This window comes from Myzus persicae, unplaced genomic scaffold (genome assembly GCF_001856785.1).
Source record: "Myzus persicae strain clone G006 unplaced genomic scaffold, MPER_G0061.0, whole genome shotgun sequence".
In the NCBI taxonomy this organism is placed as follows: Eukaryota; Metazoa; Arthropoda; class Insecta; order Hemiptera; family Aphididae; genus Myzus; species Myzus persicae.
Window position 1 is genome coordinate 882,417 of NW_019103856.1, and position 24,384 is coordinate 906,800.

The 24,384-nt window shown below is 35.3% G+C and overlaps 1 protein-coding gene across 1 annotated transcript; it reads left to right on the top strand.

The window, feature by feature from the left end:
* The first annotated feature begins 3,864 nt into the window (after nucleotides 1-3,864).
* Nucleotides 3,865-22,277, top strand: LOC111035460 (polycomb group protein Psc-like). Its single transcript, XM_022317095.1, has 9 exons — nucleotides 3,865-4,368; nucleotides 8,877-8,998; nucleotides 12,410-12,506; nucleotides 12,592-12,744; nucleotides 17,684-17,744; nucleotides 17,876-17,974; nucleotides 18,537-18,617; nucleotides 18,725-21,048; nucleotides 21,742-22,277. Exons 2-9 carry the CDS (start codon nucleotides 8,887-8,889, stop codon nucleotides 21,791-21,793), a joined length of 2,979 nt encoding a protein of 992 aa, XP_022172787.1. The 5' UTR covers nucleotides 3,865-4,368; nucleotides 8,877-8,886; the 3' UTR covers nucleotides 21,794-22,277.
* The last annotated feature ends 2,107 nt before the right edge of the window (nucleotides 22,278-24,384 follow it).

Below are 24,384 nucleotides of genomic sequence, written 5' to 3' on the forward strand. Positions count from 1 at the left end.
AATTATTTGAGTAGTATATATAATATGATACTATATATGCGATTATTAATTCCTATATACTATCTTATACTTTTTAATATATGTATATTAGTATACAATAAATGCCTACACGGTTATATGCGCCGATAAGGTACATATAATATTATGTTTACAATATCATTCGAATATAATAATATACTTACCTAAACACATCGTCTAGGTAAATACATATGTTAATTTCAAATGCGTGTTTATGTCTTTTTTATATATTAAACTCCTATCTATTTATTATATTACTTAAAATAATACCTTTACCCACTCATACATATTGGCAATTTGCTTCTTTAGGTATTAAGTACTGAGTATTTATTATAGTTATTACTTGTTAGCTAGTATACCTATATATAGATATACTGTAAGGCCTGCAGTAAACTTATAAATTTATAATAATATAACGCATAGACATAATAATATATATATTTTTATGTCTATGATATAACGTAATATAATGATGGTATGATTTTACAGTTGTAGTTTAATTTACCAAATTAATTATTATATACTATATATAAAAACTCAAACATATAGGCAGTCAATACATTTATTGGGAAATGGACTCCGGGACTCCGCTAAATATTTTTAAGTGTCGAAATTCCTGTATGTAAATATTTCTAATTAAGGACTAATATATAGGAAGTACCTAATTAAGTAGCAAAATTACTTTTAAAATCATATTATTCGTTATAGCTATACTGAGATTAGTGAGATTAATTATTATGTTTTATATTTCCATGTACATATAGGTATAATAGTAAAATACTACTAATATATATATTTTTTTATTTAATAGAAAATTTACAATCTGTATTACATAACACAACAAGTTAAACATATGACTGACATAACACTACATACATAATAAAAATAACACATGAAGATCAAGATTTGGGAACTCATCCAGCGATGGTACCCTCCAGTAATTTTTTTTTATTCATTAATTTAATAGGTCAGGGCATCGATTTCTTTTGAGTCATGGGTTGTCAGAAAGATACTAATATTTAAAATGCAAAATACATAACCGCATTTCACGCATTATAAGTGGTGACTGTATAAAAATAAAGTCACATGATAATATCATGTCATATAACACCTATTTGGAAATAATTTAATAAAATCAAAATTGTAGGTAAATGAACAGATTTTAAATTGCTGAATTCATAAGATTAATATAGGTATTAACACTATAATTAGTAACTGTACTAATATTATATTATTATTGAGTAAAATCAATGCTCGATGTACGGTATATGTAAAAGCTTATATTCTTCATAATCTGCAACTACACGGAGATTTTCGATGATCACCATTTTGTATTTTACATTAACGATTTAAATTTAAACAAAGCATTCGTAAGAATGTAAGAGCGTAATCAAATATTAATTTTCAATTACATAGTTGAATTTAGTTTTATGGTGGTAACTTGTATTTCACATTAAGATTAAAGACTGTTATAATATTATCGAGCTGAATTTAGCTAATTTTATATAAGTACCTACTAGTAATATTCGATATTTAGTATAATAATATGTACTTTGCTATACCAATATCTATCTTATCTGCTTTAAGTTTGTAGTTTGACACATTCTATACAATGGATATCTATGGATGCTATCGTATGGATAGCTGTATTAGATTTATAACGATAATACAGGGTTTATTAATTTTTCTGGGTTTTATTATATAAGCCTAGCATATTTATAGTGTATCTATCAACGGTGCCGCGGCTTTTGCCAAACAGTTAGTATTTAGAATTAAAGAAACATTAATCGATCATTACTCATTATACCATTCTGACATTCGTGAACGGAAATGTGTGTTAATAGTAATATTATAATATATGTATATTATTGGTATAAGAAATATCATTTTATATATTTCGAACAATTAACAACTATTATACTATATTTAAAAATTAATTTTATTATAAACTGTCAGGTGCACTTATTACTTGACCATTTTGACAACCCAATAGGCAATAACCAACGCGCATATTCATAACCGGAAATTATATAGTAATGTGTATAGGATATTCCGACTTATATCAAAAATAAATATACACCTAATCTATAAACTTAAAGCTAAAAGAGCTTTTAATTTATTATACCGAAAGTTATAATAGATATAGTTTATAATGGCGATTAGCGGAAATTGGTTAGTTATGTTAACTATATATTTTTACGGTTTTTATTTTGCTAGTAAAATTTAAACGTAATAATAAAAGGCTAACAAATTTATACATATTGTACCTATAATAAATAATATGTACTAGGTATATGATGTCATACATCTTAAAGTTGTAAGATATATTATGTTGTAATAAAAGTTTTATCTGATATCTATAAATTTAAGTACAATATTGTTTGTAAATGAGCTATATGAATATATACAATATTATACAGGTATAAATAACAGTTGATGCTTTTAAAAGGAGTATCATGTTCATTATCGTGTAATAGACGTTGTTGTATATGTTTTGGTATTGATAAAATATATAAATGATGTATATATAGTATTAGCGAAACTAAAAACACTGCAATAATATCTATAAATGCAGAGGTCCATTGTGTATAATGTATAGACTACAAATGTAACTTTTTTTTTTTAAATGTCATTAAGAATATATGATAATATTATCTACATAGCTATAAAATTGTTTGTATTACCTATATATACCTAACAGCGTTTTTGTATGTAGGTATAGTAAATGTTGTTTTATTTACAAGTATATACGTACTATCTAATAAGTATTAAACAATATAGGTACCTATACATATTTACTCATTGTTAAAATGTCCTTACTCTGTTAATACTGCATACAAAGGTGTTACCAGATATACTGAATACCTACACCTTTTCTAACTTGTAGCAAGTTCGGTATAATCTACTGATACATATATAATATATATTACCTATATATATTGAGAACCCTTTAGACATCCGCATATACTGTTCTGCGGTATGCAAATTATATGAAAATAGAGAGAAAAATAATGTAGAGACATGACGTATTATAATAAAAGATATAAGGAAGTCAATATTTTTCATATAAATATTATGGGTAAAATATGCGCGCAGTAAAGTCTATCCGTTTGTAAATACATATATATTTCATGTAATTTCCATGGACTGTAACATCATAATATACGCATACGAAATAATAAAATCGGAATCTTATATCCCGGCCCTCGAGCGTCGTCGGTGTGTGTATTCGACGAAACCAAAAAAAAAAAATCCCCTAACGATTCGATATAGCGTTCATTTTCCTCCTTCCACGCCATTAAATCCATCCCCGTCGCGCGCGCCCCATCGCTTCAGCCGAATCGCCCGAGCGAGAGGGTGACGACCACCGCCGCGAGAGAGCTGTAGCAGTGGCGGCGACGTGCGCCCGGAGGTGGCTGTCGGCGAAGCGGTGAAGCGGCCGTCGACGAGAGGGTGGTGAGGGAGAGACGTGAAAAATCATCTCTTCGGCACGAAAAATACAGACACGCTCGTCGCACGCGGCGACTAACTGCGACGGTGGCGGCGGAGGGGTACGTCGCACGCACGCACACTGCCGTCCGTATCCCCACCGCGAGCTGACGTCACGGCCGGCTTTACCATTGGGCACAGGCGTGGCGTCCGCGCTGCCGCCGCCGCCGCCCGCTCGGCCGTCCGATGGAAAGGGGTTCGATAATGTACTACACGATGCGTTTGACGGCGGAGCGGGGGCGGGGTGACCCGACCGCCGCCGCCGACCGTCCGTCGCCGTCGCCGTCGTCGTGGTCGTCGCCGCCGCCGCCGCCGCCGCCGGCAGCGGTCGCGCGCGTCGCCAGTCGCCGTCGAGAGTCGAGAGCCGCTATCCGTCCGTGCATGTAGTGCGTTGTGTAGCCGTCGTCGCTCCGCGAGTCTCGTAGTACGTAATATCTATGTATATGTATGTACGTGATATTTTTCGAGCAGAGCGCTGTTCCTCTGTGCGCATGCGCCCCGAATAATATACAATTTACCGACGGCCGTCGCAGTTGATGGTGCGTGCGTGTGCGTGTGCCGTACACTGTGTAGTGTGCACTGTTCGCGGTCCGTTTGTCGCGTGCTTGTGCGTCCGTACGTCCGCCGCTGTGCTCCGTAGTTCTGTGCGTGTGTGAGCGCCGCGTAGCTTTTCGCGTGGTGGAAAGTGTAGTGTGCGCGCGCCCGCTACGTTGCCGCCGCCGCCGCTTCGTCTACAGCTCGTCCAGCCCGCCCGGCAACGTTGCAATGTCACGCCGTTGAACGTCGTCGTGCGTGATATTGTACCTACCTGCGTACGATATATGTTATAATATTACAATAATATATTAAAGTTGATAACAGGTAATATTTTTTAACAACAATATTTTTTTATTTTTTTTTTGTAGCTTTATTGTTTAAGTATTACAGTGTACGTTTTCGTATTCCAATGTGTATTATAGTAGGTATACAGTAATACAGTATAACATTATATTATAATATGTGTATACATGGCTCGTCTTATCATACGACCGGAATTCCGATCGACCGATTTATGTCGCCTCTCCCTCGGTGACGCCGAATACACCCTCCGGAACGAGTATAGAGGGATGATCGACTATTGTTATTGTATTTTTTTACACTCGTTTCGTATAGCATGAGGAAACGGAACCCTTTTTTTCGGGAAAGTTTAATATCTTTGTGTGGCCAAAGACCGTCCGCCTGGGTCGTCGTCGTTATCGATCGCTACGCCGCCCGGTGAATACAAATACACGAAGGAAAAAAAGGTCGCTCCACACTTGTTGCTCTAGGATGTCGTCGCACCCGGTGCCGGTCGTTCCGCGAGTGGGCGCTGTGCGCAAGTGTGCTGCCGCGGGTGCTACGATCAATAACGCGGCGGCCGACTTTTCCGGCGCGCGGGAAACTATAGAGGCGACGACGATACGCGTCTGGTTGGTAACACTGCGATTGCACCATTCACGTTGACTGCATGAAAAGACTCAAATGCCGGAGACTTGGTTCAACTACCCCACAGCAGGTGGAATTTGAAAGTTTACAACTTCGTTCGTTGAATGAGTGTTACGTGGGAGGGAGGTGGACAAACTACGTGTACGAAACGAATTTGATATTATTTTTTGTTTATGGGTGTGTTGAGCTCGGACGAGTTTGAGTCCGAACACTCCGAACACGAAAGTCGTCGAGTAGGAGCAACAGGGAGGGAAGGTACTCTTACAGAAAATTCACGAGCAGAAACGCGACCGGCGATGATGAAGAAGAATGGATAACGTGAAAAAAATACTGACATTGTGGTTCCATGGGAACGACCGCCGTCATGGGTGTTGGTCACGGTTTATGTTATATGTTTTTATAATATATATATATATATTATTACAATGCGACGCCACAGCAGTAGCCCAATCATCCCGATTGCGGAACGATGATAATAATATTATTATTATTTAAGAGAATTCAAAACACCGTCCCTCTGCCGCGTGAACTGCTGCAGCTGATGTCGGTCAACGCTACGGCGGCCTACCCATCGCACTACTTTACCATGCACGAATATAAATTGTGTATGACGCAGCCCAAGTATATTATATGATACTATTATCGTTATGATGATCGCATTTTATAATATGTTCAGTGTATACGGTTCGCGTCGAGTGTCGGAGACACATTGCACATGATACTATAATACAACAACAAGACTTACGGTTTATTTTTCAACCGCCAAAAACCGTTTGAGGTTATTATAGACGACGGGTTATCCGACCGTGCTTATTTGTAATTACGGTGCTATTTGTAAGTTTAACGGACCAAGACGCGCGCGGCGACGGGTATATAGTCGTTGATGGCGAGGTGTGGGGGGCGGCCGTCGATTAATAAACCGACGATTGGAATACATTAATGACGCAATACGATCTATCTGCCCGGTGGAAGTGGTAAAAGAAGGATAGGTGTAGTATTACTATTATTATTGTATATATACAGACGGCGTATATCACACGGCGATAGATGTATACAAAATGCGTAGTGCGCGCTGGCAACCGATAATAAATCGCACGTGGCGCTCCAAGTACATAAATCGCCTTCGTCGACTCGTACACTCTCTCCCTCCAACCGTCATATGTGGACCGCACGCCACAATATCGTTCCCGTGGGTTTCGTATATTGTTATATTGTTATTATATGTTTCGGGTTTAAGTACACGTGTACATATTATTATACTGAGTGTACTGAAAATGTGTCCGTGTTGGATCTGAACTGGAAACGGGGGTTACATCAGCTGTAGAATGTCAGAATATAGGTGCATAACCTACGTTTAGCACCCAAGTGCCACTAGAAGTATATGCATACCTAATGTTTTGTTCATTTATTGTACTTATGATTGACATATTTGTATTATTACAATTTCGAATGTGGCTGCCTATATAATTTTTCGACCCCAAAATCGTTTCGTTCACCGAGTAGATAAATTATGATACATTGTATGCATGGTGTGATTGAAGAGGATTTACTAGTTAGTAGTTACCAAAGTGGTTACATGCAATTAAGGTCATGGTATCCTCACCGCTGATAATATTAAATAATAATAATATAGAATTTCATGTAGAAATCATAAACCGTAACCACAACCGCATATAACCATTATGGTAAGTAGTAGACTCTCCGGTCACAGTATACCGTGTATATTAGGTATAGAGATGTCATATCCATGTACATACTTGCAGGCCAGTGGCTATCTAGTTACACTAGAACCTATACTTGTGGTGAACACACTACTATGCACCACGGACGTTCGTCCCGCTCGCATCATCGCCACTCGTTAAGACTGCTGCGAATATAATATATGGCGCGTAGATAACGCGTCAACTCTTATCGATCTTTCGAGTCACTTGACGTCGCCCGCCAGCCACCAACCACACAGTGCCGGTGGAAGTGGTGGTGACAATAACAGCGTGTGCGTTTAACGATGATTTATGTGCAGGCGGCGGGGGCGTTAGCGATTTTAGGTAAAACCGACTTTTCGGTGGGCTGCCACCCCCTTCGGTAATGCGATTAAATAAAAGGCTATATAATAATACTTTTACTCTGCGACCCTATATACTCGGCGCCGTTGTCGTCGGCGGGGCGTTAATCCAATTTCGTTTTGTTTTTGTTGCTGCGGTGAGGTGGTAGAGGTGCGGAAGAGAATAAGAGGGTAAACGTGGAGTTAATATTATTTTTCTATGGTTTTTATCCCTCAGTTAAAAAAAATGTAGCATAAACATACCCAGATGGATCCTAAATACTACGTAACTCTGCAATTGATTTCGTTTTAATGTTATTAAAGAAATTAAATAACCTAGCAGTCTTGCACCTATACGGCCATACTTTATAGCTCTCTATAATCTAGCTGTTTAAACATGTTCTTATTTCATTTTTTTTACTCCTATAGGTTGCTATAGGTTCACTGGTATACCTACCTACTAATATATTATTATTTTTCAAACAAAAACGATTGCATGAACAACGATCTAATAACTAATCTATTACTTATATAAACTTCTGACTTCATGGCTATTGATAATGAATGTATATAATATTTTTTTTTATTCAACAATAGTCTTGACGATAATTATTTTTAAGTTTAAGAGTACAAACTTGTTTTTTATTAATATAATATAATATTACAAAAATTATAATACGTAAATTGCTATTTCAACTAGGTTGATCGTTTTTTTATCGATTAATCAGTCACTTTAATAGATGGATCGAATAGCACTAAAGCAGTAATATCAAATGAGCGTGTATCTTAAAAACTATCCTTTTCATAGACAAGGGTTGCAACTTATAACTTACAAGTATAAATAATGAAAATATCCATATAGTTTTAATAGTGATATGTCAATAAAAGGAATTTTACTGATTCCGATTCGTTATTTTGTTCCATCATTAAAATGGTTTCAAAATCCCAGAGATTTAAGGGAGACATTTGACTCACGCTTGTGGTTTTTTATGGATATAATGGTATAATACTATAATGGAGACAAATTGTGCAAAGTGAAAAGTTCGAGGGAAAATGCAAATAACCTTTTTTTTATTGGCTCTCATTTTTAAGGAAAAAAAAGATACACTATAAAGTAAAATATGTATTATATTTTCTTAACGGTTCGTTAAACTATATTTCTAAAACCACCGCTACTTGTGTTTTTCACCATACAAAATATCGTTTACACTTTTTAATGAAATGAATCATTGAACCCCCGTCGCGTTTGTTGCCTCGCCTGTATTCGTTATTTCGTTTCCCTGGGGTTTCGCGAGTATACGTCTTTGTGTGTCTTACCATCACTGTGAGCACAACGAGTGCGGAAAATCTTCCGCATTATATTCAGAAGGATTTTTTTTTTTATCAAAGTGCTTTGATAAATGCATATTTTTGTGGAACCTTAGACATGTTTAATGGATAGAACTTTTACAGCAAATGCTAAATAATGAACATTTGAAAACAGTAATATAGAAGTATTTCATAGGATACTCGTCATTATTTTTCATCTAGGTATATCGAAATACCTTACAAATTACTATTGATTCTTATCTTATAGCTTGTAGTCAGTATTATAATAATAGAGGTACCAACCATGTTTTCCCAGCAATAGTTGTGACGTTATAATGAAGACTGATTATGTCTACAGTTTTACTGTCTCACAATAGACCGGGGACGTAACCTTCGTATAACCGATAAACCATATGCCTTAAAATAATTTTAAAAGTCATCAAAATTATAATATAGGTTTTATGAATGGTTTGTTTAGGCGTACGCAGTTAGTCACGAACGTGTCAAATTTGTTTAACAAAAATATTTATTCATTGTTTTTTATCTTCCCTTACAGAGTGACAGCCATGAAAGAAACACGCCGGACTCTGGTAAAAAGCCTGAACCCGCATTTAGTATGTGTCCTATGCGCTGGCTACTACATCGACCCCACAACAATTGTCGAGTGCCTCCATTCATGTAAGTATTTATTTTTCTCTCTTTCTTCTCTATATTATTAACTGTGGGAGCTTACGACTTGTAAATCATTCTCGGATGTTTTATATTTTAGATACGCACTATGCGTTCCTACTTGTATATTAAAATGCACCGGATTATGGCAAAAAAGGGTTACCAAATTTATGCGTACACATTTGTGAGATTTAATGTACGTGGAGAGCTTGGCGGGCCCGGAAGGCGCGTGTTCATGAAATATTAGTTTGTGTGTGTGTGTGCGTGTGCGTACGTATGTGTGTTGGAATAGCTCAGTCACTAATTGCCGACGATTAGCGAGGGCGGCGTCCTCGACATTACTATATTATGTATACGTGAGAAACACATTGAAGTAAAATAATGGGTCGAATGCAAGCAATAGATTTCGAAAATGTGTTTATTTTTTTACGTTTGCTATATTATATATCATATTATTGAATATTTCATTTATATTATTCATTATTCGTAATATATCTTTTGGAAGTGATCCCTCCCTTTGGGGAAAAACTATCAAAAGTACAATTGTTTTTCGTTATTATTGCAGGAGTGTATCGATATTTAACAAGTTATTCAAGTATTTATATAATACGTTTCTGTAATACAATAATTGTTTTGCATAAGCTATAGTATAAATTACTGCAGTTCGTGCATTGTGATTTGCATTTTTTTAATGATCTATTAACGTTAAGTCACAACGATCGTAATAAAATTAATTGGTTTTTAATATTATTCTCGTGACAAATTAACTGCGGTGCACCTAATAAAATATATTATTAACGGTTTTCGCAGTACTAATTTAAAAACATTTGTATACAATATATACATAAACACTGCTCTCGCCGAATCCTTGTCATTCGTAATTATTCTCGTTTTACACAATATGCACAACTTTACCGATTTCTATACTTGCGGGCTGTTTCAAAAAAAAAAAAACATGCCACGACAATATTCACGACTAAGGTCAAATTCATGCAGTGCATAAATTATTTTCATTGTTGGTACTATATATGTATTTCACCTGTACCAAGTACATTATTGTATTCAGCGGGAACGTATATATTATGTAATATGATTTTTAATAACATCAGACTCAAATGATATAGGTTATGGGTAGGTAAATTTAATTTGGTTTTTGTAAGACAGCGAATAGGTGTAGTTTTTAGTATGAAGGTAATTAGACTACATTCATATGTTTTGAAGTAGCGTGGCAAAAGGTTATTTGCTTTGTATTCGAGATTGTAGCATTTACCTATAAATGACCGGCAGTTTCGTTCATAAAATACGGATGGCCGATCGCTGAGGGGGAGGAGGAAAGTAAATGAAAACAGTTGGGCAGTAATAAGCGCAACGAAATTTCATTAATTTTACCGCGGAGGACGTTGTGCAGCACATGCGGAGAAAAATGTAATGTTTGCGGCTGTTGCTAATGATCGCGTTTTGTAGTTTGGTAACTGCAGGAGGAAAAAATAAAGGAAGATATTTCGGAATCAGTCGCTTTTTCAATTGATTGTACCCCGCCAAGGTCATTTGCCCACGGTCCAACGATCTTCCGATCGTTCAACTGCGGCGTTGATGATATTCTGTCTTTTTGTTATAGGTACATTTCGCACAGTTTTTCTTCTGATTTTTCCGTGTCGGGTCACAAACATAGCGTGTATAATTTATTATGCCGGCAATTAAGACTTCAGTATGGGGTGTCGCGTAACGATACATTATGACATAATAACCTAAAATAATGTATACGATAACAAACTAATCGGGCTGATGTCATTATTTCTGCGGTAATTTAAAAAAAATTCTGAAATCGTCAGCGTACACATGTATTAGTCAATAAACAACAGCGTATTGTCATCGTGTATTGCTATAGGTTATGTGCTGAAATTCGCGTATAGTAATCTAAATGCCTGTACCGGCGCTTCTAATCTTCGATTATCGCGTGTGCGGACGTCGATCGGCGAGTTTATAATATACAACTCTAAAAAAAAACCGATACAGAGTGTTTACAAAAGATTGAGGAAATTTCGAAAAATTTTAGTGAGGGAAGTAAGCAAGCTAGATGAGACCTATAGTACTTATTCTATGGTTGGAAATGGAGGTTAGTGAGTGTTTTGGAGTTGCCAGAAGATGGTATGCCATACATTGGTGATGGGTTTAAAGCAGTTAATAGTAATTATACATTTTTAACACGACGACAACTCCTCAACTGCAGAAGATGTTTTATGTGTAGTTGAAGTGTCAGGTGGCGGGTGGGTAGAAGTGATCACATCGAACATTAATGTAAATGTGTTATTTCCCCCAAAAAACTTGCTTACATTGGTTGTTGTGAATGGTTTTTGTAAGGCAAACGTTACTTTATAAATATGATTTTCAAAATTCCTCTAATATGTTATGAGCACGCTGTATAATATTATAGCAATATCTTTTCCATGCTCGTGACGGAATGATAGCCGCGTGTTCAATGTGGCCACATGAACCTCGAGAGCGTGACGATAGTACAACGAATATTTTACATCATGGGTCTAGGCAAACCGTGGTACCATTGTAGTTTGCTCTTCTCTACGTATCGATGTCGCAGTCGTACTCGGGATCATGTCTCATACCACCCGAACTTCTCTGCAAGTCCGTATGTCATCATAATATCGTAATTCAATAACCGTTGCAAACAGTTGTTTTTTAATTATTGTTCTGTTAAATCTCTCGCTTCGAACGAAGTCGTCATCGGCGATCCGCGACCGTGCGTTCTGCGCTGCAGTGCTCGTCGTAATGAATAATATATATATAATATGTGTATTATATTATTTAGGTACATTACTAAATTCGTATAGGTATAATAGTATACATCGGTAGTGGTATATAGTATGTTCGGGTCTCCGTCACAATATCCGACAAGCGTGCATTTCATTTGCACTTTTGCGCCGATGACTTAATTTTGATCCTGAGATTTGACAGCGATGAGTCCAATTATTTTGCCAGGTTGGATAGTAGGGTGCTCCGGAGTTTTGTTGATAGGTTTACTATTACTATGTTAAGCAGTATGGCACTTGGTTATGCACTAATTAGAAATTACCCAAGTATATTATGTTAATGCGAGTGGGTATAATATTATGTTTTCTTTAACGCATACAATGACTAAGTACATTAATAGTGCAGAGAGCGCGTGCAAGCCGGTTTCTAGCAGTATACTTTTTTAGGATGACTGTATACACACGAGGGTGTACTATGAGACATATGTATTAAATAATATAATTATAGCTCGCTATATATGAATGATTATAAATAACGCTCTACCGTCAGTGTTTTCATTATTATTGTTGTTACTGCGTTACTATTATTACCCCCCTTGTCGCCTGTAAAACATTATACTTATGCTAATAGGTACCTATGTTTGTTTTTGTATAGTTTGTCGGTCCTGCATCGTCAAATACTTGGACACGAGTCGATTCTGTCCGATATGCGACGTGCAACTGCACAAGACCCGGCCGCTGTTGAGCATCAGGTATGAAACTTTATTATTATTGTGTGTGTGTTTGTTTGTACCGCTGTGGTTTTAAAATATGTAATAACGTGGTTGGCTTTTGCAGACGGGACAAAATATTGGAACGACTTGTGTACAAAATCGTGCCCGGGCTACATGCCAAAGAGATGGCCCGCAGGGCCTTACCGAACGTTGAATTGTATTTATCACCGGACGATCTCGTCAGTCTCGTATTGCAGTACCATATCGAAGGCACTAGGTAAATATATTTTTTGTATAATCGATAAATCATAAAAATCATATTAAAATTAAGACTAAATCGATATAATAGGATTCACGCCATTAAAATAATAATATTCTAAGTACAATTTTTTAGAAATCGATTTTAAACCATTAACCGCGCGTGTGTGATGATTATTTAGTTAAGTTTTCAATAAATTAATGACCATGTTAAAACAACCTATGATTAGAATTACTTAGGTAATACACGGTAATACTTTTTAATTGTAATTTTTTATTTAATACAATATTTTTACATATAAAAATGCTTAAAAAAAAATGGCATTATATCTAGGTAGTATAATATAACAGACGTGATGTATCAGATCCAATTATTGATCCATTGTATACTGGTCCAAAGCCAATAATCGTATGAATAAAGGATATAAATGGCTTGGAAGAATAACTGGGGTCGGTCTGATAATTTGACGTCTGTCAAAAACAATAAAAAATACGGCCCAGGACATTTGCTCTAACAGACATGATTGCTGTGAAAAATAACGATTACCGCCCACGTCCGTTCGTCGTTAGTACTGCAGGACTTTCACCGCGACGTGGCTTTGTGGTGCAGTTTTAATTAAATATATTATATTATTATGGTGGCACTAAGCACATCTTGTAGTCTAGTATATGAACAGAGTACTGAGCTTATGTATCTCGGATGGCCTTAATTTTTAAATAGCTTGACTTACACGATGAAAAAGAACATATCTATTGAAAACATAACAAATACAGGTTACTCTTTCTTTATCGCTTCGTTTATGCTTAATAGTATTAATATAATTTTATTTACGGTATGGTACTATAAATTATTTATATAATATTTATTTTGCATAGTAATATGCAACATTGCTGGAATTACTGTCGGAATTATGCGTAATAATAAATTATAATGACATTTTTTATTTTATATTAAGTACGGTCAATCATCAATATTTCGAGAGTCCACTTTAGTCTCTTAACGACATTAATTAATATTAAGCAATATTTTGTGAAAATATCCTCGTCACGGTATCGTCGAGTAATAATGTTTTGTGTTAGGGTATAAAATACAAATACATTCATACAATACATTTTTTTAACAATAACATACAAAAGTTGTGAATTAAATTTTATAACAGATTGTCTGATGTTAATAAGGAAAAATATTTATTTTTAAGATGTCAACAGACCAGATCCAGGTTGAATCTATAGACCACAGTGGTACTAAAGTACCTTTATGATTGAATTATCAAATATTTTTCTGTTATTTTCTTAGGCTTTATTCCTCGGTATTTAAATTTATATTTATATTATAATGACGGAAAAAATATTATTTTCATTGCAAGTGTGTATTATAGTCAAAAACATATTTACGACAAAAATGCATAGTAAAATAAATACTTTCGTCCGTTTTGCTATAACTATGCCATTAAATATAAAATGCATAAACAAGTTTATGACCGTGCTGTCGTACAGTATTGCAATGAAAGACCTTTATGAGTTCGAACATTGAACAATATCGCGATTAATAGAAAATATTAAATACCATAATATGTTGTACTTATATATTTCAATATTGATATTCACCGCGGCGTTCTTCTATCACGTACCATATCCCGTCACTATTGATTATAGAATAAATTATGATTGTGGCCAGTATATATAGTGTTTGGCTGGATTGTATTTTGAGCAGGGTTTTATCAAACGCTGATCGTGGACGGTGCACTCATGGAGGATTCACCCCTTCTAGCCTAATCCCAATCAGTTAATTTAACCATAATATAATTATTAATTATATTAATTTTATGCGAGCTGTATATACATTCAAAGGTATAAACTATTTCTTTGATTTGAATTTTTGTTGTGCATCTTATTATTATTTGAAACATAAACTAATTTACCAATAAACATGTAACAATTGAACAGTTGATCTGATATTTCGATCATAACGTCTGCAATTGTACAGAAGAGAGTAACTATACAACTCCGATTTGAACTTAAATTATAGGTATGTTTAAAGATGATTGATTTTTATTAGGTATACATAAATACATAATAGTATAAAATATGTTTTCGTTTTTTTCGTAAATATTATCCTGTCGATTGTTCAATCATCGTGTGACTATTGAAAACACAATTTTTTGCTGTAATTATTTCTCTCATTATTTGGATTTTTGATACAACGGATACTGTCCAATTAAAAGTAAAATATACAACAGGATAATTGTTTAGGAAAAAAAAATTACAACTACAGGCATAATTAATGTATGAGGATTTTCGCATTTTGAAGATGACGTGATCGTTTCTGTAACTGACTATTGAGGAACATAAAAAAAACAACAGAAAATAAGAAAAATGATTGAAAAAAAAGTACAGGTTGGTAAAGGGTCTTTTATGCTCGTTCGTAGTGTTCGTACTGTGACCGCAAAATATAGGAAACACAAAGGAGGGGAAAAAACGTACGCTAACCGCGTGCACTGTCAAACGGAGCGTGTCATGAGTGAATCGGTGCCCACAACAAACCTCGTACATATACGTACATAATATCTATAATAAACATAATTTACAACAATAAACGGTTTTCTCGCGCTGGTTGAGGGTCAAGTGGCGCGTGACTTGTATAGGGATGTTTATGCTTTTTTTCTGCAATTCATGCAATAACAAGGGTGTCCATAATTTCCGTCGATATTTCAATTTGCGTGTAGTGAAAATTGAAATGGGAAAACTACAACTCCCCACACAACTGCTGCAGGTGTTGTGTGATCGGAAGCTGTTTTTTAAACCTTTTTCAGATTTAGATCAGGATGAAGTGGCAGTTTTAATTTCAGTAATGTTATTAGGTATGAACTTAAATGAACTTATGGCAATTTGCTGTCGATCTCTGATATAGTTAATTATAATAATTACAATACAGAGAAGTCTGAGATGTTTAGGACGTTAACCCTCTTGTCAGGCCTATAATTACTAATGCGGGAAAATATAGTATTTATAGGTAAACTTGAATTCTTAAACAAAAATAAAATATTTCGAATTCAAACGCAAATTAAGGGTATTCTTATGTAAGTACTGTTCGTTAAATGTCACTGCCCGGCTAATCGTAGAGGTTTTTATTTGTCACGCTTCGACAACTGTCTGTATAGTGTATATATTGAATCGCGAACGACACGTACTTGGTGTATCGAGGTCGTCGCGTAGTGCGGTGGCCTAAAACTAACCATTGACTTCTTGTTGTATGGAAATTATTTAGGACGAACAGTAAGTATGTTTTTTGATGGAATTTAAAAGGTTAGGTTCACGTGATTAGGTGCAAATATTATGTGATAAATTTTGGAGGTTGTCTAGATAAAAACCTTAAATACGCAATAACTAGTCCATTGACCATTACCAAATGCAAAATGTTGATTTTGTTTTAAATCCATCAATCGAACTTAAAGCTTAAACGACGATTTTATATACCATTGTGAATAAAAATAATGTTCCTACTGATTTTCATATCTAAATATTCCTACGTAATATATATTATCTATAATATAAAAATTTAGGTATAAAAGGCACCTCTATTTTAAATAATATGATTGTCGTCATGTCTTTGCCTATACTTGTAATAGCAAACATCAAAAATACCGAATGTCGAGTAAATAGTTGACCAAATATAATATGTCGAAAAAACTACTAAGGAGATTTCTTTATTTTCTAACAAGGTTTCCCCTTAAAATATTAGGTTAATTCTTATTAAATATTAAATGATTAACTAGATTTTAGTGAACTATTTACCAGATACCTTTATTCATAGTATATTAATATTTTTTTTTCAAGGCTTATCAAAATCGTCTTAGTTTATGTGAATGAGTGTCCACACTTCAACGGTTTTAACTTTTGATCCCATCAGAGTATTTTTGTCTCATATTTGAATTAAAAATCTAAAAGAAGTATAGTAGACAGTATAGTGTTATTAAACTGATACGGATATATGCGTTTTGATTAAAAGTCTTCCAACCCTCTGGGAGCTGTTTTTAAATTCGAACACATCGCCCCTTTAACGACTATGTCAGCAATTTATGTACTGAGGGGTTACTGTGCATGTATAAAAAATATATATATACATTTATATCCTGGACGAAACATATTGGGTTTACGTTATTAAACAAATATGTATTTATTCCGAGTGGAACGTTGTGCCAACGTTAGTGATGATAAACGTTAGTAATTTATCGGGTCCGGAACAGTAGTCCCGACCCGAGGGGCAGTTAGATTAATACCTAGATGGCTAGATCTAATGTACCGATAAATATTTATTTTTTATTAACTACGATTTTATTCCTTTTAGGTATGCATGCTTTGGTCGATTTTATTATTATTATCATTTATAATATATCAGTCCGAATAATGATACCTAAATTGTATTTAATGAAAGAAATTCGAAAAACAAAGCATGTAGGTACGTCACGACATCAATAATTAAATCCTTTTTTTTCTTTTTCTATTGTCGGACCGGTTCGATGGTTGAGGAGCTAGCATTATAGTAATTTATACATCTCGTCACGCCTCGGCAAATAACCCAGTGTTCATACTTCGTGTCTACTTACCTACTTGTTTGGTTAAATGAAAACTAATCTGTTAAGTGTTAATATGGAATAGTAACGCGATTGGTACACAAGTTATTTTTGACAAGGGAAACGAAAAGTTCGTTCGTGCGTAAAAAACCGGAAATGCAATAAAAGCAGCGGTCGCGGGTAGTCGACTGAAATCTTCAACCCTAGTCTTGTTATTGATAAGCTCTTAGGTTTTCGTAGTATATAGTAACTGTCCTAAACCCCCAAGAGATAAATGGTCAGTCGTTTGTAACATCAAAATTACAGGTTTTGCCCCTCGACACGTCTTGTTTTCAAAACTAAAAACAAATCCATTTTCATTTTTATCTTATTTTTTTATTACAGTTCCCAAACAGTGGATGTTGAAGAGAACGAGACCAATACTGCAGTGAATCAAAATTTAAAGGTGAATAAATTGAGTTGTAGTGTAGTGCCATTATTTGGAACGGTCGTGATTTATATATTTTAGATGGATTTATTTTTTCCTATTTTCTTATGAGTTATGAGTGTTTAATACATTTTATATTTATTTATCAGGATGCTCATAAAAAGTTCCTCAAATGTCCGGCTGCTGTTACTGTGGAACACCTGAAGAAGTTTTTAATTCTGAAATACAATTTAACAGACCAACACCAAGTAATTAATTTATACATAAGTATTATTTATCTATTTAATAATTGATTCAAATGTAAATTGTGAGTACATAGTCCACATTATGTATACCTACTATACTCTCCTAAATGTAGTACGTGTAAATACTATAATTATCTACTCATTGTATGGATATAGACGCTGTAACTTATCCATTGTCCATAAATTATAATTCAATATAAATAAGTATATTAGTGTATTTAATTTAATTTATATATATAATATCAAAATTTTGAATTTTCAGTGGAATAATTATGATACATATTTTGTTATAAAAAAAAACTCCACAAAATATAGAGTATATTATGGAATCATTTAATCTTCTTAAACACTTAATTTTCTTAATTTATATACATAAAAGTATACAACCATAACACAAATAAAAAAATAATGAGCATATTTTATTTTTTACAATAGCTTTAAATTAAGTAGCCTATGCTCTTGTTCGGGTGAGAAAAATTCATGTAAATCAAGTATTGAGTGTTCATGAACAAATTAATATATGTACAGAGATAAATTATTTAAATTTGTTAAATTTATGTTGCAGGTGGACATATTTCATGCTTCTGAAAATTTATCCGATGACTTATCCTTAATAGACATTGCCTACTGCTTCGAATGGAAACAGGTAACATAGTTAATTTATAATTTGTATTTTAACGTTGTACATAGTTTCGACTTATTTCGGTTCGATTTTTCAGTATTAGATTCTATAGTTTCATTAATTATTTTCAGACCTCGCCAATGGAATTATGTTTTCAAATCCTAGAAAAATCTACAATTGCTGTTCCAATGACAGAAGAAGTAGAGTTGGTCGAGGACGTCGATATGGACGAAGATTCTCATAGTGTAGCCTCGTCTTCATTACCTTTTTTGTCATCCAAAAGTATTTCTGAAAGCGATGATGCTTCAAATACAAGTTTGGATTCAAAACCTTTATTTGAAAGACTGGAATCAGAAAAAATTTACCGAAAAAGAAAGCGAAATCGCGTGATCTCAGATGAAGAACCAGAACCAAAGAAGAGCCTGTTTGATAGTCTCCTGCAAAGTACAACAAATAATAACGAAAACGAAGATAAAGATTTTCAAGAGTCGGATGAAGATTATTCTAAGTATGAACAAGATATTGAAGAAATAATTGAGGAAGATGACGACGATGACATTGGCCGTTTAAGGATATCGTCAAATATGTCTGAAGATGAAGTAAATAATGACGAAACCACTAGTCAGATGTTTGTCATCGATGAAGCTGTTGAAGAAGTCCTTGAAGAAGAAAAATGTGAAAAAGTAATCAAGGAAAAGCACTGGAAATCAGAAGGACGAAATAAGAGAAAGAGCAAGAAAGCAAAACACCATCATCATCACAAACGAAGAATGTCACAATCACCTCCTCCGTCGGCTACCATTGTTCACTCGCCCGATAGAGATATAATGAAGCTGAAGGTAAAACTAAACACATTGCCTGGGTATCGTCACAAGGACGATAAACATCATAGGCATGCCAAACACTACAATGGTAGCGCGTCATCAGCATCCTCAATTGTGTCATCCCCGGGCAGATCGTCTTACAAAGAAGACGACTCTATACTATCAGAACAATCTTGCGACAGTGTTGCTTTACCCAAAAAATCTCGAGAAGAAATTAAATTGCCGGATGATAAACAGCAGCATGTTGGGGATGTTCGAAAATCTCAAATGTCTCGATCTTCATCACAGGCCATAGTCGAATCTCCTAGGTGTGACACTTTGGCTAAGGAACCAGTGCAACAAGTTCGAGCTGTACGGTCCAAACCCAAACCGTCCGTTGAACAGCAATCCAATAACGAACCGTCACACAAAATGATCATAATGCCTCCGTCGTCTATCACAGTCAGCATAATAACAGCTGAAGAAAAATTGAAGATGGAAAAAGACAAGACGCTCATGTTAACGGGTAATCACGACTACGAAAACAAACGACCATCTTTAGAAATTGTGCGTGTTAACGGTCCTCCCACTACTCCTCCAATAACCGTTGAAGTTCCCAAATCCAGCCCTAAATCCAAAGAACAGCACGAAGAACAACCCGCACCATCTAGGCCGAAGACCAAGAAGCCCGTGCCCGCGGTTATTCCAATCAAATCTGCTAAACCGTCGATAACCATCACACCTCAAAGTCGAAGTCCTAACAGCAATAATAACAACAACAACAACAACAACAACAACAATGGGAACAGCAATGGTACAAAACTCGATGAAATTAAGACCAGCGTGACGATTTCGTTGGAAAATGGATCTCACAACGACTCGGCGTTAGATTTGTCCGGTAAATCGTCTAGGAAAGACGGTGCCCCTCCACAGTATAACACAGTCAACAAAAACAATAGCAACAGTAACAACCACAACAATAACAACAAGGGTACATCGTCTTCACACGCAAATGGCGGTGGTGGCCAATATGAGCCTCCAAGCATGAGGAACTTGATGACACTTTCAGACACTGCGGTACACATCAGAAACATGATGTCTACGTCGTCGTCGTCGTCGTCGTCTAGTAAGGAACAACAACAGCCGCAGGACTCAAAAAAACGGTACGGCAACCATCACCACAACAACAATAACATCAACCACAGTGGAAATGGGTCGTGTTCTCCAAAACGTCTCAACGGAAACGTACCGCTCCGGATTCCCGTACCACCGACTTCCGGTTCGTTCGCAAAGTCGTCAGCCGCTGCCTCTCAGAACAAACCGGTAAAAGTGTCAGTGGGATCCCGTGCTTCCGACACTAAACCCAAACATGGGCCCCCCAACCAGGCCGTTCGACACATTCCGAACCCATCGGTGCTGTTGTTTCGGCACCATCAGCAGCACCTGGCACAGTTTGCAGCAGCCGCCGCCAATGCTGCGGCCGCCAACAGCAACAAGAGACCAAATCCACCGGTACCAGCCGCCTCCCGGATACCACCTCACCCGATGCCGGCCGCCATACCACTGCACACCATCCGGAAAATGGAAAATCTGACCAAAAACATCGAAAAAGTTGCCGCAGGGCTATCAGTCAAGGCCAACGCTCTTTACAAGTAATTTGAAAACAATTTATATTTTATTTTTATTTTTATTTTTTCATCTATTTCTTCTTCTACGTCTTCCGCTACGAACTTTACCTTCAAAACAATTAAAGGCATCTCTTACCGTATAGTTCACATCATATCGATGATTTCTTATCGTTATTATTTTTTTGCCGCCAAAGTCCTTCGACGATCGGCGGTAGTCGACGGATGGTTCTTGAAATTCGTGTAGTGTTTTAACGTGAGATTTTCGTGTCTTCTTTTTTTTCATTTTGTTCCGACAAAATAAAAACACTGTTATTAGCACATTCCTATATTATAATATAACGTCTCCGAAGACGTGACTAGCCTGTTCCCGTACAATGCAACGCGTATATGTACGTGTCCGCGTCTTAATACGTTGTTGTCGAATCGATCTCTGTGCAAAATAACAATAATTCTGTTACTGTTGGTCGGATTTATTTTTTGGGTTTAAATAATTCTTTCGTTCCGTGACTAGTATTAAATGTTAGGCAACTCACGAATATTACATTATGTCGCTATTACGAAAACTGCTTTCGTGTACGCCGTCTTCTATTGAAAAACAATAATGCTTTACTTCGTTTTGTCAGGGAAGATGCCTTAATAAATAGTTATTTGCCTATTCTTTTTTAAATGCATTTTCTATACCATGGTTATATTTCAATGGTGTGTAATATTTATTAGGCAAAATTTCATCGAGAACGGCGGACGTGCACGCTTAGAACTCCCGAGTTGAAGTACTATAAATGCTACATTCAGTGGCAGTTCCACCTACCGGTGAATTATTAGTTTTATTGGTTTTATTATTATATTACTATTATCTATTATTATTTTTATTAAAATGTTATAAGTCTATTGTAAGCGAACTATGTTTTTTCCGTAGTCGGGCTAGACTGACAATGCGCCGGGCAAATTGCAATATCCACTGATGTTTATTATTTATTTATTTATTTATTTCCTAATTTATTATTGATCCACTGCGTTGTTGACGACGACCCATTACTATTAGGAGGATGGTACAAACGTTTAAATAATATTTTATTAAGGGGGCAGGTGTGACCTCTTACACTGTAAATGTATATTATATTTTATTGTGGTTTTATCATTTAACTGGTAGATGTAGACTGATTTTAATTAAGAACAATTTTTATGTTGATAAAAACATAAAATAACGTTTACCTATGTACATATGTATAATACTAATAGTTAAATTAATAAAATATTGTTTTACTCGTATTATGTAATAATATATAGTCGGGTTAGTTTAAATTATAATACTTATACTTATATTAAGTCATAATACTATTATTTGGATACAATATATTTTATAACTACTGTAGTCGTATCCCCGATAGTTTTAATAATTATTTATGTACTATTTTTAGCATTAAGTATACAATCGTAATGTATTGTTGTGTGTAAATAATATGAAATAAAATTGATTTTCTTTGTTATTACGCCTCGTTGTACATCGATGCTACCCTTCTTTCATTTTCTACCTTTCCGCTCATTTCTACTTCCAATAATCTCAGCACTGAACCTTACCCACCATCTATATGTCGGTGGAAGTAACACTATCGTGGTTACCGTCTTAGTCGTGATACCACATGAAAAAATTAACCCCAACCGCTATCAACTTACGTGAAACATGCAAACGATAACACCAACACTTGCCGCTGCCGTCCTAAATTCTGCCCGTTTATATGATTGATAACACAGGCAACCGACATAAATGTCCCCTAGTAACCCGGTTGTTTGCCCAAGTCAAATGGAAAAAAAATTAATATCGTCAGTTGACGAAATAAACGACTTCCAATTTGGTACAACTTGTCGGATATCTTTATGTCAACGATCGGTTTTACTCGTACAGTGTTCGAATATCCTCGTGTCGTAGAACCACGGACGAACAAAACAATTCGTTCCATTTGCAACAAACATGTGATGAACACCCGCTGAAGTGAGTATATTGTGTAAATAATGGGTATTATTGCTTTTAGATTTAATGATTTCAATACGTGAAAATGACGACTGAAAAAAAATTGAAAATCTTTTAGTTACACTAATAACAATACATTTTAGAAAACCATATTATATTATAGCACATACGTACAGGTTATGACAACAATGACGACAGTAGTGATAAGTGATGACGACTGCACATTTTTAAAACATAATATCTAAATATAACACAATAAATTCGACGTTGTAACAAGGTACCTTCATTGCTAATATTTACCTGCGTAATTATAAAACATTTTTAACGAATCTTATCTGGGTCAATAAGCGTCGGACGCATTTTTACGAATGCGCGTCCGGTTGGAACTGTCCTAAAAAAAAAAAATAAACATTATCATAATTTATATAATATAATATATATATATATATGGGTACACGAATTGTTTTCGTTTATTGTACGACACGAATGTTCGGGACTGCTCGGGTTACGCAAGGACCATCGACGGCGGAGGTGCTCCTCCGAATCGATAATTTTTGAAGCGCATATATAGTGCGGTAAGTACCTACCACCGTGTTCACTTTCGATATGATATTATATATTGGAAGCCGGCTACGGTGACGGCAGCCGATCGATTTCAAAATTTAATTTAATTTTCTAAATACTTATGTATTGAAATCTGACATACAGACGTAAATGACATGCGCCTGAAGATGTATTGGAGATATATGGGTCAGGCACATAGGGTAAGGGGGCATCAGCATAAGCTGTTAATGACAGAAGCCGTGGTTTCTGGTGAGTATTATTATTGTCTAAAAAAAAACAGGTAGGTGATTCAGTTTTTTTTAATTATACGCAATGCTCCGTATTTGTAATTTGAATATAGTTGATGAAGGTATTGGTGGTTATTATTTTGCAGTTTAACGACGGACTTAAAAATATACCTTTACTAAGTTCTGAACAATTTTAATTGTATGCAATATTCTAAGACTAATCATTTATGGAGCAAAACAACAAAATTGTTTAGGTTCAACTTTAATTTTTTTTTGATAACCATCTGCTTAAAATAATACAATTGAACTAATTTTTGTTAAAACACGCTTCGGGTGACCGAATGTGGTCATCGCTGATAAACCTCGATACACGACTACAAAGTATGTCACAATGCATTGGTAAGAGACAAATAGAGACGATTTCATTCTCATTTAGATTTTGAAAAAACCAAGATAAAGGCGTCCATACTTTCAGAAAGTATGTAACTGAACTTTTGAACTACTCTCGTTCGTAATATTTACCTATGTATAGGTTGTAGGTATATATAGGTATGACAAAGCATAGACATGCCCTATACTGTGCAGTGTGTGCAATAATAT

Coding starts and splice junctions, on each gene's coding strand:
- LOC111035460 (XM_022317095.1), top strand. CDS start 8,887: ATGAAAGAAACACGCCGGACTCTGGTAAAAAGCCTGAACCCGCATTTA. Junction 18,618..18,724: donor ACTGCTTCGAATGGAAACAG/GTAACATAGTTA, acceptor AATTATTTTCAG/ACCTCGCCAATGGAATTATG. Junction 21,049..21,741: donor AAGGCCAACGCTCTTTACAA/GTAATTTGAAAA, acceptor AATATTTATTAG/GCAAAATTTCATCGAGAACG.